Source organism: Trematomus bernacchii, unplaced genomic scaffold (assembly GCF_902827165.1).
Source record: "Trematomus bernacchii unplaced genomic scaffold, fTreBer1.1, whole genome shotgun sequence".
In the NCBI taxonomy this organism is placed as follows: domain Eukaryota; kingdom Metazoa; phylum Chordata; class Actinopteri; order Perciformes; family Nototheniidae; genus Trematomus; species Trematomus bernacchii.
In genome coordinates this window covers 6,358,143-6,376,456 of record NW_022987648.1, presented here as the reverse complement: position 1 = coordinate 6,376,456, position 18,314 = coordinate 6,358,143, and the positions used below count along the sequence as shown (strand labels likewise).

The 18,314-nt window shown below is 41.6% G+C and overlaps 2 protein-coding genes across 4 annotated transcripts; one reads left to right on the top strand and one right to left on the bottom strand.

The window, feature by feature from the left end:
• Nucleotides 1-1,106: 1,106 nt before the first annotated feature.
• Nucleotides 1,107-6,787, bottom strand: LOC117485662 (mitochondrial chaperone BCS1). The gene is made up of 7 exons (XM_034134288.1): nucleotides 6,468-6,787; nucleotides 5,083-5,222; nucleotides 4,042-4,236; nucleotides 3,378-3,441; nucleotides 3,098-3,270; nucleotides 2,537-2,654; nucleotides 1,107-1,417 (listed from the first exon to the last, which is right to left on the bottom strand). The coding sequence occupies exons 1-7, from the start codon at nucleotides 6,785-6,787 to the stop codon at nucleotides 1,168-1,170; spliced, it is 1,260 nt and encodes a 419-aa protein (XP_033990179.1). The 3' UTR covers nucleotides 1,107-1,167.
• A 19-nt stretch (nucleotides 6,788-6,806) lies between these two features.
• On the top strand, nucleotides 6,807-18,231 carry znf142 (zinc finger protein 142). 3 transcript variants are annotated; one of them, XM_034134281.1, is made up of 8 exons: nucleotides 6,807-7,487; nucleotides 9,610-10,026; nucleotides 10,591-10,818; nucleotides 11,807-12,625; nucleotides 12,722-12,899; nucleotides 13,313-16,190; nucleotides 16,614-16,719; nucleotides 17,059-18,231. In XM_034134281.1, the coding sequence occupies exons 2-8, from the start codon at nucleotides 9,615-9,617 to the stop codon at nucleotides 17,586-17,588; spliced, it is 5,151 nt and encodes a 1,716-aa protein (XP_033990172.1). In that variant the 5' UTR covers nucleotides 6,807-7,487; nucleotides 9,610-9,614; the 3' UTR covers nucleotides 17,589-18,231. The 3 variants fall into 3 exon arrangements, with proteins under 3 accessions (XP_033990172.1, XP_033990171.1, XP_033990173.1); XM_034134280.1 differs by having other exon boundaries at nucleotides 6,807-7,635; XM_034134282.1 differs by lacking the exon at nucleotides 10,591-10,818 and having other exon boundaries at nucleotides 6,807-7,635.
• The last annotated feature ends 83 nt before the right edge of the window (nucleotides 18,232-18,314 follow it).

The window sequence follows — 18,314 nt, the reverse complement described above, 5'->3', positions numbered from 1 at the left end:
TCCTTAACATCTATCAGTGTGTATATCACCATTCAAACATCTTTTAATAGTTGAACAAACCCCACACAGCTCAGTAAAGACTGAAATGTTGACTTTATTTGATCATTTCAGTAAAAACTAACGTTCATATTTCTCTTTTTGATTATAATACTGATGAACGTTCAAAACAAAGCACTTTGGCAACTTACCACATACGTTTTAAAATGCTTAAAGGTAGGGTAGGTACGTTTGAGAAACCGGCTCGAGATACACTTTTTGTTATATTCCATGGAATGCTCTTAACATCCCGATAGCAATGAATATCTTAAGTGCTTTGACAAAAAATCCATAAAAAAATGTCATCTGTGAAAGCCGTAGTACTGTAAAAAGCACGTCCAATCATTTTAGCCGGCTGGCTAAAATAACTGGATGGCCTACCTGCCTGTCAGCCTTCCATCTGTGCACAAACTTATCTCGTGCCCTCATTGGTCATGTGCGCGTTCGTGTGTGTTGGAGGAGGGGCTCTGTAAGGAAGTGGCAGATTTTCTCCGGTTGTGTATTTTCAAATTCTAGCGATCTCGAGCCGGTTTCTCAAACTTACCTACCCCACCTTTAATAAGCACCGTAACTTTCATGATATCATTTCTCGGTCATAATCGGTTGTTTCCGTGAATGGCCGACTGTTGTGTAACGGCAAATGCTGCGGCCGCAAGGCATTGTGGGGCAGCATTTTCTCCTCTCCTTTCGTAAAGGGAGGTTCAGTGGTTCCTAAGCTAAAGGAGGTTATAAAGGAAGTTTAAAACCTCCTTTCCTATCATCTAGAGAATTCTAACGGCTCTTATCATGGCTGCCACTGAGGGACTTCCGGGTAATTTCACTCCGTTAGGAAGGTTCCTAAGCTAAATGGACTATTCGACCGCAACCATGGTCTGCTGGTTACAAGATGAGGAGAGATTAAACAAATGTTTTTCAAGATTAAGAAAGTTCTTTAAACCTTACTTCCTGTTGAGCTCTAGGGAAAGTATGTGCCATTCATGTGATGGAATGCAGTGAAAACTAATGTATTCGTTATAAATCACATACAATTACTTATAAATTCCATAAACTAGATAGAAGTGTAAAAACAGTGTTTTTCACATTTCTCTTTATTCAGTAATCACTCTCCAAACACTGTGCAGTCCTCTGTCATTATTTCATCTGGGCAACATTGTCTATAGATCCTGCGGGGTCCATTTTGTGCAGCAGGAAGTGTCCCTGCACCTGAGCGGCGCTGATCTCAGAGTGCACGGCCAGCGCCTGCTCTGCAAAGCGGTCCGCTTCAGAGGCAGGCTCCTCCGGGTAGAACCTCCAGAACATCTGAGTGAGCTGCCCGTGGGTGCAGTTCCCGATGTACTGCTTCAGATCCACACGGCCGGGCCGGATCAGCGCCGGGTCCAACCTGCAGAGAGTGGCAGTGAACGTCACAGAAAATACTGGGCCAAACTCACCAGGGATGTCAAAGAACGTATTCTTAGGTAGCGACATGAAACTTGTACTGTCCATTTTGAAAAAAAATGATGTTGCTGGTTAGTTGTTATAGTATATATTACTTCAAACCAGTTTAAATATTGTAAAGCTGCTTTTGTATATATTTTAGCCACAAGAGGGTAGCATATGAAAGCTAGAAGCACATTCTTTAACCTTGTAAAGCTGTAGTGTCTAGACTCTATGTGTTAGCAAACTGTTGTTTATACATCCAGTAGACTTAAGCATTCACACACAAGTCACATCACAAAAGAAATATTTAATGGAGCAGCTTTCCGTTTGTTTTCTTTTAGATCAATTCATAGAAATGTCAACCACTTCGTAGTTTTTTTTCTTAATTCATGTTCTACTTATTTTTAAATAGTATTTCCAATTTGGTTTTAGTTTTTTATAGTATTTACAAGTTTTGACAATTGGTAGATCTGACCTTGGAGTCGTTTTGTAAAGGTTAATGACCAAATAGCTGCTGAACAGTTGTTCCTTAGGGGGGTCTTTGTGGACGTCAAAACCATGGGTTTATTTGCATTAAAGATAAAAACAGAAGTTATTTTCTCTGCCATTTGATTTTAGGGCTGTCAAAGTGAATCACCCAAGCTCCAAGGAAGACAAATGGTTTGGAGTAGGATAGCAGCAGAGATAATATGCCCTGTGTAGCACATATTATAAAGCGGCCCTCTGTGATAGCGGCATAGTCGATGCTTCAGCTAAATGTCGGGAAAATAATCGGAGTACATGCCAATATTTAAAAAGAAAATCATGTTTTAATAAAGTAAAAAAACGTCTGATTTTGCTCACCGGTTTGTCATTATTTCTTTATAACAAAACCACATGTACATGTTTTATCTACTAGTAAATACTAGTATTTTGAACTTGTGATTAATCATGGTTAATGACGCAATTACATTTTGTAATCAATCGATGGCACTCATTTTGATCTAAGTGATAGAGATGTTGTCCTGGTTGTTGTTTTTTGGCTTGGACACCAACCCTTGTTTCCCAGGTATAGTGTTAACAAATGTTAATCCAACAGTACCTGTCAATGAAGTTGGTGGTCATAAAAACGATTCTGGCCTCAGAGGAAGCCACTCCGTCCAGAGAGTTGAGCAGGCCGCTGAAGGTCAGTCTGCCCATCCCCTGGTAGGCCAGAGGGTCTGCAGGAGGAGAGGAAAGGGATTCAAAAATATGAAACACAAAGACAGTCTGTCAACCTCAGCTTTTCAATTTGCCGTCAGTCGGTAGTTATTTAAACCTCTTTATACTATAGTGTCTTGCATAATGAATGGAATTTTACAATACATATCTTCAGTGGCTGTTTTTACTAAATGAGTTTTTCCACAGCAGATATCTCCAATTCAGTACACACACACTTTCCAGTCTAATTACTATGTTTATTCAGAAACTTTTTATAGAGGGCTTTGTTCATATATTGTTCATAGCCTGATATATATCACATTATATTCCTAGAAACATGGCGAATATTTATTTTCTGATTTAGTTTTTAAGACATGTACATAATTCCTTCTATTATGCTCTTCTTTATGTTACCGTTGTTTCCTACAAACAAACAGACCCCAGGTCCCTCCCAGCTGCTTACTCTCAGTGGGCAGCAGGTCTCGGCTAACGAAGGCTGCGTCGACGTCCTCCAGCAGGATGATGCTCTGCTGGGGGGCCACGCTCAGCAGGTGGTTCAGCCGGTCGTCTGACAGGCTGCGGTCGCTCAGACTCATCAGACAGATGCTGTAGCCCAGCTCTCCAGCCAGCGCCGTGCTGCAATGTGAAGGGCGAAAAGGTGGAGGGGAGAATTGAAGTACTCAACACAGCCTTCAAAGTCACAGACTCTAAGCAGGAAGGGTGGGAATCCAAAGCACACTCACATAAAGCTGCTCTTCCCACACCCTGGGGGGCCGTACAGCAGATATCCTCTTCTGTAGGGGATGCCTGCAAAGAGAACATTTATTATAGAAGCATGATCTTACAGAACACAGTAAAGGTAAATTCGTTTTTTAAACTTTTTTTCAAAAACATGTAAAATTAGAAAGAACATAATGATACATTCGCTTTTGAATGTTGTGACAATATATTCATAACTTTAATGTGATAAACAACGGAGCATTAAAAAAATCCTGCATTGACACAAAAATGAAAAAACTCAAAATTAAAATGCTCTTTCTGTTTAATAAATGTTTTTTCTATTTAAAAACTTAATATATTTGTTGCAATAGATGCAAAACATAACAAATATTTAGGATGAAAAATAATTTCTACAAACTTGGAAATTGTAATTAATTAACTTAATCATCTTTTTATATAATTCATTCAGTGAATGAATGAAGATCCTCTGTTTTAAAAACTCTGCTCAGTTGATGCATTCAAGTGCATATAGGAAACTGAACTTGCATAACAAGACTCTTAAATGTTGCCCGAACAAGAAGGACTTTATAGACACAACAATGAAAGAAACCATGAATTATATAACCAGGCAACATAAAGATAAATCACTCAAACACTGCTTCCATAAGCACTGAGTGAATATCCCACCTCTGTCTGTGTACCACTTGGGGTTTCCGATGAACTCCTTCACATCGTCTACGATCCGTTCGGCCACAGCCTCCTTCAGCACCACAGAGCTGAGGGGTCGGCGTCGCCGTGGAAACCCAAATGGCCTCCACTCGGCGCCCATGGCTGTGTACATCACTGTCCGTCCCTCTTCCTGCTTCATGGCCAATTCCCTCGCTGCAAAACATGATAGACAACCAGTGGCGTTTTTATATGTACAAAAGTGGTGGGGCACAAACAACTTAGATGTGTATATATAAGCTTCTGGTGCTTTTTTAAACGCATAAACTAAAAATAGCTGTAGGCTATCCATGGTTATATATAAGGAAAACACAGACACTCATCACCGAGGTCACAATATCAATCGATCCAGCAGAGCAATAGCCTATAGGCAAAACACAGAAGATCAACAAAAGATACATAAAATGAACTTAACAAAGCTGAAGTAGATGGTCAACTTCATTCAATTTCTTTCTGTTTTACTGATTTTAATCGCTATACGCTGCTCTCTCTCGTCTCCTCTTCACATCTACACTTTTCGCGGCACATGTACTTTATCAGCTCTGAACTATGAGATTACGTTTTGGTGGGGTTGCCAGCACTTTGCTGTGATTATTTTTTTGCAGCACATACAAAAATACTCTGAGCATGCTTAGACCCACCCATTCATTTCTACAGCAGAGAGAGGGGCTTGCCCCACATCGCTCAACACGGCTCAATAGGCACACTGTGGACACTAATTGGAAGAACATAGACTAAAACATCAATGTTCAGACGAATCAGATGACTAAACATGATCTTAAAATATATTTTAACATGTATTTATTTTTGCATATTTTTGGAATTATTATTTTCATTACTTTCTGCTGACACTAGGTGGGGCTGTGCACCTGCCCCTAATGACGAGTCGCCACTGTAGACAACTGCACTGAATCACCTCCAAATGGAAAAGAGACACAACACAAACCTAGTATTCTGCATCTCTGTTATATGCACACACTGCAGAGCTGCGTACACCTTTACCTTCTTGTAGGATGTTAAAGAAGATTTGTCTGTCCCTGCCTAAAGCAGTGAAGGTTACAGACTCCCACGGGGTGCCGGTGTGCAGATCCACCATCTGCTTCTCCCTGGTCCTCTCCACCCTGATCCACTTCCTGCCGTACCTGCAGAAGACAATACCTGACAGTGTTAGAGGATGTAATGTTGATAGAGAGAAGCCATAGAAACGGAATTAAAGCTGTAAAAATGGTTATCAGTTTAAGTATATTGGTATCATGCTGAAGTTATGGAAGCCCTGATAGGAAAGTGAGAAAAAAAACACTGGTGAAACACTTTTCTACTGTAAGTCTGATTTCAATTATTTTCTCTCCTGTATTTATGATCAGAAAAAGTTTTGTTAGTTTCTTTTTTTCTTATAAATGGGGCGAAGCCTGCGAGCTAGTTCAGGCAGTCAACTCGAGCACTTATGCTGCATTCATACATAATGCCCCTTGCCACTCTACAACCAACCAAACGGAGTCTCCTTAATATGCCGCTCTATTTAACCTGCCAGATATCTCTCTATGCATTGCTTGCTGCTGCTATTGCTGCAGCTACTTCCACATCGCTGCTGCTTGCCTGCCCCACCACCACCCCAGCTTCCACCTGTAGGCTCGGGGGGGTTAGTTATTTAATCATCACTCATCGTGCTATGTATATCTGTGGAGTGATGAGGCCCGAGCCTAGTCGCCAAACTCAACTATATGTTGCTTCTAATAAACATGTTCAAGAAACACGCGAGTTGTCTGAATGAACTTCCTTAATTGTTTTCATCCGTGGAATAGGTTGAGAAAACAAATTGCCACAAGACACTGAAATACACCAGAACCCTATTTTCTAACAGACTAAAAGCATTCATGTTTTCCATAATGGCAGAACATTTCAAAGTGAAAATAAAGACAAGAGAGTAATTTTATAAAACTTTCTAACACACAAAAAACGGTATGTTTTTTGTATCTTGTGTTTTAGTCTTATTTGAACATGGGGAAGTGGTGCACTTCAGCCTCTAGTGGTCTGATTAGGTATTACATCAACACAAAAATGACACCTGCCTTACTTTTTTTTTACCCATTCCACATGTTTATTTTAAAAGAAAGACAAAAATTTTTATTTAGAAAATAAATCCTGGTTAAAATAAATCCCCCCAACCTGTTTCACAGATTAAAAAAAACTATTCAGATACATATTAGAGTGATTAACCTGGCAAACCCTTGTATTAGCCTGTTAATCATGATTTAATAAAGACGGGAGAGAAAACTAATTAAAGAAAGTAATTACTAAATACATCACCAGGTGTTTTTCTAATTTGCCTCTCAGGGCTTCCATATAAAGTTGACTTAAAGGAGGTATATTAAGAGGACTCTTCTGACCAGATGATGTGGTTCCCGGGGCTCGGGTGGAAGTCAAACTGCGTGTGAACCCGTCCGCTCTCATGGGCCAGGTAGGAGGTCTCCACGCTCAGGTGTTGGGTGTGCTTGGCGTGTTTGGTGATCCAGCTCAGCAGCCAGTGGTAGCTCTTATCCCTGCTGGGGACCTCCAGAGTGATCATGTAGTTCCTGCGGAAGAAGATCATCCCAACCTGGGCGCTTTTCCTGGCCACTGCCATGGCTGTCCCAATCCCCACCAGTCCGAACCCAGCCCCGAAGTAAGGGTTGTCCTTCAGGCCGTCCAGAAAGTCTGACAGGGGCATGATGCTGATGTCTGCACAGCCCCAGTGGAACCACACTCTATAGTAGTTTTAAAACCTTTTATAAGCACACACCTTCAGGCAAAGTGCAAACTCATCTGATCTGTGTGACAAACTCATTTGATGACAATCCAGAGACTACACTGATAGTATGATATACATCTGAGAGTAGCTGAAGACCTGATGCCCAAAATGGAAATATTATAAAAGAAATACCAATTGATGCTATTTTCTAATGATAAATTCGGTCATATATAAATAAATAATAAGCTAACATCTTACTGACTTGCCTTATTTGTCTTTATCTCATACTGCCGTTTTAAAGGCTATGGTTTAAGTGTAAACAGCCAACTAAAATCCACATGCGTAGCTACTTGAATGAATGCGACCTCTACTACACTTCCTGTGTTCGGCAAATATAGTTCCGACTGCTCGCTTGCCTTCGAACATTCATTCCGTGTCCCTGTTAGTGTTATCTTAAAATAATGTTGCACGCAAGCTATTGTGACTAAGATAAATATGACCATAAATAACATAGTTTGTGCATTTTTCTGTAGCTTTACCGACCCTACAGGACAATGAGTTGCTCGTAGTAACTAAGAAATTAGCAGTTTGCGACCAAGAGGCTAACTAAGGATAGCTTAGCTAACGTTAACTGCGATGTTGTTACCGTATTATTACCACTTTCTACCATCATAAAGAAGTAAGTGATATTTAGGTTACTACCTCTCAGTATTAAGGAGGACACGTTCCTAACTAACACTCAGATGGGTTTCACGAGCTGGATGCTGTTGGCTGGTAAAGGTGGATGTTGTGTTTGCCAGATAGAATGGACCGCGGAAACCCAGGCAGTAGGTTCCCATTCAGTTTGGAAAGAAAATAACGATTCAATGTCTTACCATGTAGTGGCATTTTGTAGATAATGAACTGACAATCAGAGGGGGAAAGAAGTACTCAGATCTTAGAAGAACCACAGTGTAGGAATACTCAGCAGTGTTACAAGTAAAATACTTCCATTCAAAATGTTACTCGAGTAAAATACAAAATCATAGTCAATATAGTATAATCAATATACAAGCACCAAAAGTACTTATTATGCAGATTGGTCCATTTCAGAATAATATATATGATATGTTTTATAATTATGTATGCATTAAAGTCAAGTGTTATCAAAGCTGGTAAAGGTATTTACCTCTGAATGGTAGTGGTGTAGAAATACCCTCAAAATTGTACTTAAAGGTGGGGTAGGTAAGTTTGAGAAACCGGCTCGAGATACACTTTTTGTTATATTACATGGAATGCTCTTAACATCCCGATAGCAATGAATATCTTAAGTGCTTTGACAAAAAATCCATAAAAAAATGTCATCTGTGGAAGCCGTAGTACTGTAAAAAGCACGACCAATCATTTTAGCCGGCCCGGCTAAAATAACTGGATGGCCTACCTGCCTGTCAGCCTTCCATCTGTGCACAAACTTATCTCGTGCCCTCATTGGTCATGTGCGCGTTCGTGTGTGTTAGAGGAGGGGCTCTGTAAGGAAGTGGGAGATTTTTTCCGGCTGTGTATTTTCAAATTCTAGCACACTCGAGCTGGTTTCTCCAAAAATCTACTTAGTTTCTTTACACCACTGCTCACAATTAATCGTCTTATAAGTTATAAGCTTATAAGTTATACGTCACTGTAGATACTGTAATTGCACAGTTTAGTTTAACACATTCAAGGTTCAAGGTTTTTATTTTGTCATACGAACATAGCTACAGTGTAGTTATGACGATGAAAATCTTAGGTCACAGAAAAGATATTGGTGTTGACTATAAATTAAATGCCAAAAAGGTAGGCTATATGGTTTATTGTCTTATGGGACTTCAAATAATTTAACGGGTGTGAACTTTAACCTTAAAGGTGGGGTAGGTAATTTTGGAGAAACCAACTCGAGTGCGCTAAAATGTGAAAATACACAGCTGGAAAAAATCTGCTACTTCCTTATGGAGCCCCTCCTCCAACACACACGAACGCGCACATGACCAATGAGGGCACGAGATAAGCTTGTGCACAGATGGAAGGCTGACAGGCAGGTAGGCCATCCAGTTATTTTAGCCGGGCCGGCTAAAATGATTGGTCGTGCTTTTTACAGTACTACGGCTTCCACAGATTAATTTTTTTTATGGATTTTTGGTCAAAGCACTTAAGATATTCATTGCTATCGGGATGTTAAGAGCATTCCGTGGAATATAACAAAAAGTGTATCTCGAGCCGGTTTCTCAAACTTACCTACCCCACCTTTAAATAACTGTACAAATATTGGAAATCTGAGATATGTTTCTGATTGCATGAGTAGGCCCTAATGTTGCATTTGAAAAAAAAAAATATATATATATATATAATAGAGCCATTGTTCCTTCGGACCATCCACGCCATCTACACCTATCTGCAGCTCTTATTGGAGCTAGATTGTACTGAAATGATAGGTCCTATGATAACTGACACAAGTGTGGTTGTGAAAATTCCACATGAATCCCAATTGAACACCCTGTCATTTTATACTTTGTATAGTATGTGCTAGATTTTAGTATTATGTATAATATTACAAGCCATTAAGTGCTTAGAATGCATATATAATCCTCACAGAACCACTGTGTTTCTACCATTCTACTCATTTTGGCACTGAATAAATAAAGATTTGCTTGAAATTGGAAATCTAAAAACCGCTTTCACCTATATGATTATAGTGTGCACTTTATAATGATTTTAGATTGATCTGTTACAAATGTGTGTCTTCTTTGTTTCAAAATCTACCAAAACTATATTCTGTACTGTTATTTCAGATAAAATGGACACCGTGGAATCTAATCGAGTTGAAACATGTAGTCCATCCAGCAAAAAACCATTGGGGAACTACAAGTGTTCTCAGTGCAGTGAGGTCTTTTCCAAGCCAGGTGTCTTGAGACGCCACTTCAAAAGCATCCACAGTGGACAACATGACCCTGAAGGCCCCCTCCCCTGCAGTGAACAAGGCTGCCACTTCAGCAACACAGGACGTCAGGAATATCAAGCCCACCATGGTCTATCTCTTATTCCTTGCACATTCAAGGCTTGCAAATATTCATTCCTCACACATGAGGAGATGGAGAGACACTTGCAGGGCCACATGCCCTTCGGCTGCTTTCAGTGTCAGTTTGTAACGTTCAATTTAAAAGACCTGAGGAACCACCTCTTGGAGCATTTCCCACCTAACGCTCAAGGTAAACACAGACACTATAAAGAATTGGTGTTATGTTACAAAAATGAAAAATGTTGTCCTTCTTTCTATTAAAGGTGGGGTAGGTAAGTTTGAGAAACCGGCTCGAGATACACTTTTTGTTATATTCCATGGAATGCTCTTAACATCCCGATAGCAATGAATATCTTAAGTGCTTTGACAAAAAATCCATAAAAAAATGTCATCTGTGGAAGCCGTAGTACTGTAAAAAGTACGACCAATCATTTTAACCGGCCCGGCTAAAATAACTGGATGGCCTACCTGCCTGTCAGTCTTCCATCTGTGCACAAACTTATCTCGTGCCCTCATTGGTCATGTGCGCGTTCGTGTGTGTTGGAGGAGGGGCTCTATAAGGAAGTGGCAGATTTTCTCCGGTTGTGTATTTTCAAATTCTAGCGATCTCGAGCCGGTTTCTCAAACTTACCTACCCCACCTTTAACATGTGCTTGGTTTTAAAAAATAGCACATGTATGGGTTTGTTGGCCATAATTCTACGACTGTGTCACTGAGATGTAGATTTTCACCATTTTGGCACATCTGTCCACAGGTAAAGACACTTCAGCCACTACTGTATGCACTAAAGAAAGCCACAAGCCCCAAATGTCAAGCAGGTCAAAAAGGAAACTGATATCCGACCCATCTTATGAATCATCAATACCAGACGACATGAATAAAGAACAGTCTGAGAGGCAAAGGCAAAATAGGAAAAGAGTGAGAAAAGCAGTGAAAAGAGACAAACCTTCAGCAGTGGACGCTGAAGCACCTCCATCCAAAGGTACGCACACCAAACGGCTTCATATTTCATAGTGAGTAGTTGATATTGTAGTTATTATATATAGTGAAGAGTGATTAATGCTCCAAATAGCAAAGTCCAATAGCATTGTCGGCCGACAGGGGCACATTCAGCAGGACCCTATTACCCATTCTATTAGAATTGTTGTTAATGGCGCCTCTACGGCTGTATGCTTAATTTAATGCCCCTTTCAATAATGGATTTGATATAGGCAACTAAAGCCCATGCTAAGAAGAAATGTCCTCATACGTAAAGCTATATCGTTTTAAACTCCTTTTATTTGTTTTTAAAGCACTAAATGGGCTGGCTCCGGCCTATATAGCCGAACTCCTCCATCGCTACACCCCAGCCAGAGCTTTAAGGTCGGCTGACCAGCTGCTGCTGATAGTGCCCAAGACCAGGCTCAAAACCCGAGGGCACCGAGCCTTCGCAGCAGCTGGCCCTATAGGCTCTGGAACACTCTGCCCCTCCATGTGAGGTCGGCCCAGACCCTAGGGGTTTTTAAATCCTCACTAAAGACACACTTCTTCTCTCTGGCCTTCTAGTCAGAGCGGAGCACGACTCCTGACATCTCCCTGTGTTTTTGTTTTTTATATTTCTGTTGTAAATTATTGTCTTTTATTGTGATTGTAGTAAAGTGTTTTTATTACATGTACAGCATTTTGGGTCGACCAAAAATTGTTTTTAAATGTGCTATATAAATAAAACTTGATTTGATTTGATAGTGTATCTACATTAAGCAGCTATTATCAATACTTGTATCAATATTTCCAATGATGATGTGAAAACAGTTTTGAAGGAATTGATCGGTGCGAAGGACCCACAGAGCACAGGCTTTACAGAGCTTTTAATTCAATTTCAGCTCACTGTTTAGGTGTCCAGCCCTCAAGTTTACATTTTTGTTTCATCCTTGCTTTTATCACAAACTGTGTCACTGTCAAAATGAATTCCATATGTCCTTTTCCCTCAGAGTACCTTGCGGAGGGATCAGAGCGCACCTATCGCACCCACACCTGCCCCAAGTGTCGTCGCTGCTTCAAGATGCGCTCCCACCTGCAGGAGCACCTGCATTTACACTTTCCTGACCCCAGCCTCCAGTGTCCCACCTGCAAGCGTTACTTCACCAGCAAGAGCAAGCTTCGCATACATCGACTCCGTGAGGCAGGTGAGAAGCTTCACCGTTGCCACTTGTGTGAATATTCTGCAGTGGAGCGGAATGCAATCCGGCGCCACCTTGCCAGCGTGCATGCTGACGAGGCAGAAGGCGTGAGTGACAGCTATCCCTGCCCCACCTGTAGTCAGCGCTTTCACCAGAGCAGGGTGCTCAAGGCCCACATGAAGACACACAACATCCTATCAGACAGCAAGCCAGTGGCCTGCTTCCAAGAGGGGTGTTCTTTCCAGAGCTCTTCGCCCAAAGACCTTCTTAAACACTCTGCCGAGGTGCACGGAGTCAAGGTTGTAGAGTGTCGTCATCACGCCTGTGGTGCCATCTTTCAAAGTGACACAGGCATGGAGGCTCATTATCGGACGCACCTGGCCTACCACTGCTCACAGTGTGACTTCTCTTGTTCCAATAAGACTGTCTTCCTCCAGCACCAGAGGAACGGTCACCCAGGAAACGACCGGCTTTGCTGTGACTTTTGCTCCTTCGTCACATTCAACCCCGTGGAGTTTGAGCAGCACGTTGGACATTTGCACGCCAACGAGAAGATCCATCGCTGCTCTCAGTGCAGCTACGTGACCTCGCATAAAAGGGGCTTGAAGAGACACATGCTGATGCACAGTGGTAAGATACAATAATTACATTTTAAGCTATGTTGTTTGGTTAGCTTTAATAACTTTGGCGCAACATATTCTGATTTGTTCTTTTTTTGTGTTACAGGTGAGAAGCCCCACAAGTGTAGCCAGTGTGACTTCAGGTGCAGAGACGAGTCCTACCTCTCTAAACATATGCTCACTCACTCAGAAGACAAGAACTTTATGTGCGCCGAATGTGGATACGTCACTAAATGGAAACACTATCTGAATGTCCATATGAGGAAACATGCTGGAGACCTCAGGTAAATACTTCAGTTGTTTGTCATATAAATGTTAGTTGTGTTTTCATCTTGGTATTATTAATACACTGCTGGGTACACATAATTAACAAAACATTAAGATTAAAGCAGATAGACATTGTTTAACAGATTTTTCTATACAGTGATTTGTTGCTTATTTCGTCCATTTTGAAAAAATTGGTCGAACTCAATTGAAAAATGTACAGTAAAAAAATATAAATGAACATATTTTGCCGCTCCCTTGGCCCACCCGCACACTACCTTGGGAATTACTGATATTATCTGTTCTATTTATTAGTAATGTGTAGTTGTAGATGTCTCTGCTCTGTATATAACATAGGGAAGGTGGTGATATAAAATGGGTAAGGGGTTAGTATAAATATTGATATGACTAATCTTCCTGTCTGCTGTCCTAGGTATCAGTGTGACCAGTGCTCCTACCGTTGTCACCGCATGGATCAGCTCAATAGCCACAAGTTACGACATCAGGCCAAATCACTCATGTGTGAGATCTGTGCTTATGCCTGCAAGCGCAAATATGAGCTTCGCAATCACATGTTGGCCAAACACTCTGGAGAGGAGAAACAGCCATCCGTCTATAAGTGCAAGTACTGCACATACACTACCTGCTACAGGCAAGCCCTTCAGAACCATGAGAACTGCAAACACACCAAGCTGAAAGAGTTCCGCTGTGCGCTCTGCTTCTATTCCTCCTTCAGTAGCATCAGCCTCTTCCTGCACAAGAGGAAAGCTCATGGATACGTGCCTGGGGACAAAGCATGGCTGGAGAACTACGCTGCAAAGGAGAAGGAGAGGAATTCTACCGAGTTCTTGCAGGACTTTTACAATAAACCCTCAACAGCCAATGAGCAGTCTGAACCATCCACCTCTGAAGGACATCCACCTTCTGAAACAGAACAATCCAATATTCCTAACTCAGCAGATCACAAAGAATCCGTAGTTGGTAGACAAACTGTGCATTCTGTGGATGTTTTCGATGTTGTTTCTCGAAAGGTTGTCAATGAAGGTGTTTCAGACGATCCTCCATCTGGGAACGATCCTGAGGAGTACTGTACTCTTGTTTTAACAACACTCTCAACGGCTGACTATCAGAACCCCTCTTTGCAAAATCAAGAAGACAGTTGTGCAAAGAAAACCCCAAGCTTGTCCAATTTAAACTCCAATGTCTCTGACACATCCCAAGAGAAAGCATACGTCTCTACATCTTCCTCAGAGGAAGACAATGTAGCTATGGCAGATGCAGAATGTGAACAAAGTGACTTAGACGAGAATGATAGCAGTCAACCAGTTGAACCTGGGGGGTGTCAAACACCTGAGGTGGAGAATGAAGGTGGACCAATGAGTTCCACGTATCCAGCTGAACAAAATCAGCCATTAGAATCTGAGATCCGTCTAAAAGCTATGAAGAAGCACGACAAGGACCAGGCAGAGGCCATGGTTCTTGAGGGACGGGTGCAGATGCTTGTTGTGCCAACTGAAGACGTTTATCGTTGCGACAAATGCTCTTATGTAACCAGTAAGGAGACCGCTTTGAAGTACCACTGCCAAGCTTTGTGTAAAGGTAGGATAAAGGGACACAAATGCCAAGCCTGTGGTGCACAGTTTAAACAGAGGCGAGGCCTTGAAAGTCACCTTGCAAAGAAGTGCCCAGCCATTCCACGAAAAACAAGGACATTTGTAGGAAATTCAAATAAAGCAGAAGACAACTCTACTCTAGGCCAGGAAGGATCCAAAAAACTAGATGAGGAAACAAATTCCAATCAGACAGAGCTTCTATCTTCGCAAAATAGTCTTTCCTCGGATTCAAGCGATCAGGAATTTGATCAGCAAGAACAAGAAGATTCATCCAGTGAATCAGGACAGCAGCAAAGCACAATTCTGAAAAAAAAGCTTTTGAAAGTTAAACTTTCAAACAAGTTTTCTAGTAACAAACAAAGAAATGTCCAACTGCCGAAGTCCCTTTTAGCTAAAAAAGATGGGAAATTTGAATGCAAGCTGTGCACTTTTTCATCAGTCAGGCTTGCAACAGTCGAACGGCACCTGTCAACCTGCAGACAAATCATGAGTCAGATCATTCCAGAAGTGGAGGATGAGGGTTCTAGCAAGTTGGTCAAAGGAAAAGAGGACTTGGCGGAAGACCACAATGGCAGAACTGGGAAAGTTTCTGAGAAACATCCAATCTTCTCTTGTCCAAGCTGCGCATTTAAGTGCAATCAGAAAAGGGCATTAGACAGTCATGAAAAGAGAGGCTGCCTGAAGCCAGACGAAGTCCAATGCGCCATGTGTTCATTTGTAGCCAAATCTCAATTGTCTATGACCCGTCACATCCTGTATGCCCATGACAAAAAGAAGAGTGGTGGTGCTAAACGTTTGCAATGTCAGCAGTGCACCTTCACCTGTAAACAGGACCGATGCATGACGCAGCATATTGCGCTCAAACACAAAGGCGCACAACCCCACCAATGTCGGTTTTGTCCTTTTAGCACCACAAGGCGCTATCGCTTGGAAGAGCACGAGTCTCTTCACACAGGAATCGGCCGTCACAGCTGCGATATGTGCGACAAAACCTTTGGGGCTGTGACCAAATTGCGCCAGCACAAGATGCGCATCCACGACAAGCAGCCGACACACTTCTGCTCACTCTGTGACTTCAGTGGCTACACGCTTGACGATGTAAGACGTCACAATCTCAGGTGCCACACAGGGGAGCTTCACCACGCTTGCACTCATTGTGATGCTCAGTTTAGTACAGAGGCTGCATTAAGAAACCACTGTAAACGTGTGCACCAGCTCCAGGTTAGTTTTGCATGTAAGCAGTGTGACTACACATGTGGAAGTGAAGTCACATTGAAGACTCACCAAGAGAGCAATCACCTTCAGGTGAAGTGCAACACCTGTAAGGAGTCTTTTCAAACAAAGGAGAGCCTTGTGATACATCAAAGAAGCCACCTGGCACATCAGTGTCAGTTGTGTCCCTTTGCTTCCAAAACAAGGCAGCTGTTGGCACAACACCTTCTGAGCGAACACGAGGACGGATCTCCGGAGGACAAGCCTCTCAAGTGCAGCTCGTGTCAGTTTGCTTGTCGGCATCAGCTGGTGTTAGAGCAGCACCTCCGTTCACATGGAGGCAAGCGCCTGTACAAATGCACAGACTGCGAGTATTCAACAAGAAACAAGCAGAAGATCACGTGGCACATTCGCATACACACTGGAGAGAAGCCGTACAGCTGTGAGCAGTGCAGTTACACCTGTACTGATCCGTCTAGATTGAAGGTACGTTTACAGTATGTTATTTATAAGATAAAAGTGCTGTATAAGAAGCCCTTAGGGCAATGTGAGAGAGGTCTAAAACGGTGTTCTGTCCTGAGTTGATGACGTGAGAATAGGTGATAAAAGGTTTTGCCCGAATACTTTATTTAACGTTCCTTATATTCTTTCATCTGTAAAAGAGGTGGGCGAAATGTTTGTTGTGGTAATACTCACTGTGGCCACATGAAGCTTAAGAGCTCCAAAACATCATGTTCTAAATGGGACTAAAAGCATTTTCTTGCTAACTCAAAATATACATTATATACCTTGTGTAATGATTATATTCCTCTATACTATAATATGAAATTCACTGTATTTCCCAAAACAGAGTGAAAATGATATATACTTTTTTAATTTGTCTATGTTTTATAATAACTTCTACCACAGCTTCACATGCGGGTTCACCAAGAAGAGAAGAAGTACCTTTGTCCAGAGTGCGGCTACAAATGCAAATGGGCGACTCAGCTGAAGTACCACATGACCAAGCACACAGGTATCAGCAGGACATAAAGCTTGATGTTATATGACTTAATCACTTTTGAAAATCATGCAACTACTTAAACATTCCACATTGGCTCTGTCAGCAGTTGTTTTGTTTACGCAAAAACACATTATTATTGTAGGGCAGGATATTTCTGTAAATCATGATGATGTTCAGTAAACTTAAGCCTATACTTTTAACACATAATATCTTTGCTATCATTTTTTGTTGCATGATTTTCACCTGTATTCAAGTCTTTTAATCACTTCTTTGAATTCCATTTTGTAAGTGTAGATTACAGATTTAGTTTTGAGCATTTAATGCTGAATAACTTTTATTTTTCTATTTCAGGGGACAAGCCTTACGCCTGTGATGAGTGTGACTACCGCACTAACCGAGCGGATGCTCTCCGTGCTCACAGGGACACACAGCACTGCGACCTGCGGCCCTATGTCTGCGAGAAATGTGGCAAAGCTTTCAAGACTAGTTTTATCCTGAAAACCCACCAGCGCCAACACAGTGACGATCGGCCTTACACGTGCGGCTTGTGCCAGAAGGCCTTCCGGTGGCCAGCAGGTCTCAGACATCACTACCTCTCACACACCAATCAGCAGCCTTTCAGCTGCCGTCACTGCTCCTACAGAGCCAAACAGAGGTTCCAGGTGGTCAAACATTTGCAGAGGCACCATCCGGAGATGCCAGTGGAGCAGGGGGTGGAGAGGGACTCTGGAGCAGTAAGCCTAACCATTAAGGAGGCCTTGCAGGGGACACTGGATGAGAAAGTAAAACAAATGGTGGAAGAAAAAGGAACAACCGACGAGGAACAGGAAGTAGATGAAGAGGTTTTACAGAGAAAGAAACACAGTGAGACAAAATGCTGATGAGAGGGCACAAAATATGGAGTTGTCATGTGAGGTCTCTACCAACTAAAGGAACAGCGACATAACTGTCGTACTGTACAAGGCTAATAAAACACATTAGTACAAAATACGTATAGGCAGTCAGTAGATATGGTCACCGTGACGTCTCCCATTGGTTTGTGAACTACTGTTTTGAAACCCCAGGTTTGCCTTTCGCATTTTATTTATTTTTGCCAAGAGGGACCATATTTGGATAAGAGAGTGGAGCTGGGGAGGCATACGCATTGTTACGCTCTATCATGATTGGACAGTCACCCTAGTAGTGGCTTGTCAATCACAAGGTAGCACCGCCCTAAAACATACACTGTCTCTTGTTTGTTTTACTCTAAATATGATCCTCATTTACAAAATACACATCATGGTGTATTGAAGAAGACTTGAAATTAGAGATTGAATGTTTTCTGAGGAAATAAATTAAGTGAGCCATTTTCGCATAGACTTCTATACAATTACACTTTTTTTTTTAAATGATGAAATTAATACAAATAATTGTTATCGCACTTACTAGGCCAACTCTAGTCAGTACATGTTATCAAGTGAGAGTGTGTATTGAAAGTAAGTTGTATTTGTGAAAAAATAAACCGTCTTTTTATGAAGTCATTTGATATTTTCTTGTAATAAAGAACTATTGTAGATAAAGTAAATAAATTACCTTGAACAATGAATGTGTCATAAACATTTGCAGAG

What these genes read in the sequence shown, in the direction of transcription:
- LOC117485662 (XM_034134288.1), bottom strand. Translation starts at nt 6,787, where the DNA reads ATGCCCCTGTCAGACTTTCTGGACGGCCTGAAGGACAACCCTTACTTC. An exon ending in CCCGGGAACCACATCATCTG is followed by an intron (nt 5,223 to 6,467) that starts GTCAGAAGAGTC and finishes TGTCTTCTGCAG; the next exon opens with GTACGGCAGGAAGTGGATCA. An exon ending in ACCACCAACTTCATTGACAG is followed by an intron (nt 1,418 to 2,536) that starts GTACTGTTGGAT and finishes CACTCTCTGCAG; the next exon opens with GTTGGACCCGGCGCTGATCC.
- znf142 (XM_034134280.1), top strand. Translation starts at nt 7,593, where the DNA reads ATGTTGTGTTTGCCAGATAGAATGGACCGCGGAAACCCAGGCA. An exon ending in CTGATCCGTCTAGATTGAAG is followed by an intron (nt 16,191 to 16,613) that starts GTACGTTTACAG and finishes CTTCTACCACAG; the next exon opens with CTTCACATGCGGGTTCACCA. An exon ending in CCACATGACCAAGCACACAG is followed by an intron (nt 16,720 to 17,058) that starts GTATCAGCAGGA and finishes TTTCTATTTCAG; the next exon opens with GGGACAAGCCTTACGCCTGT.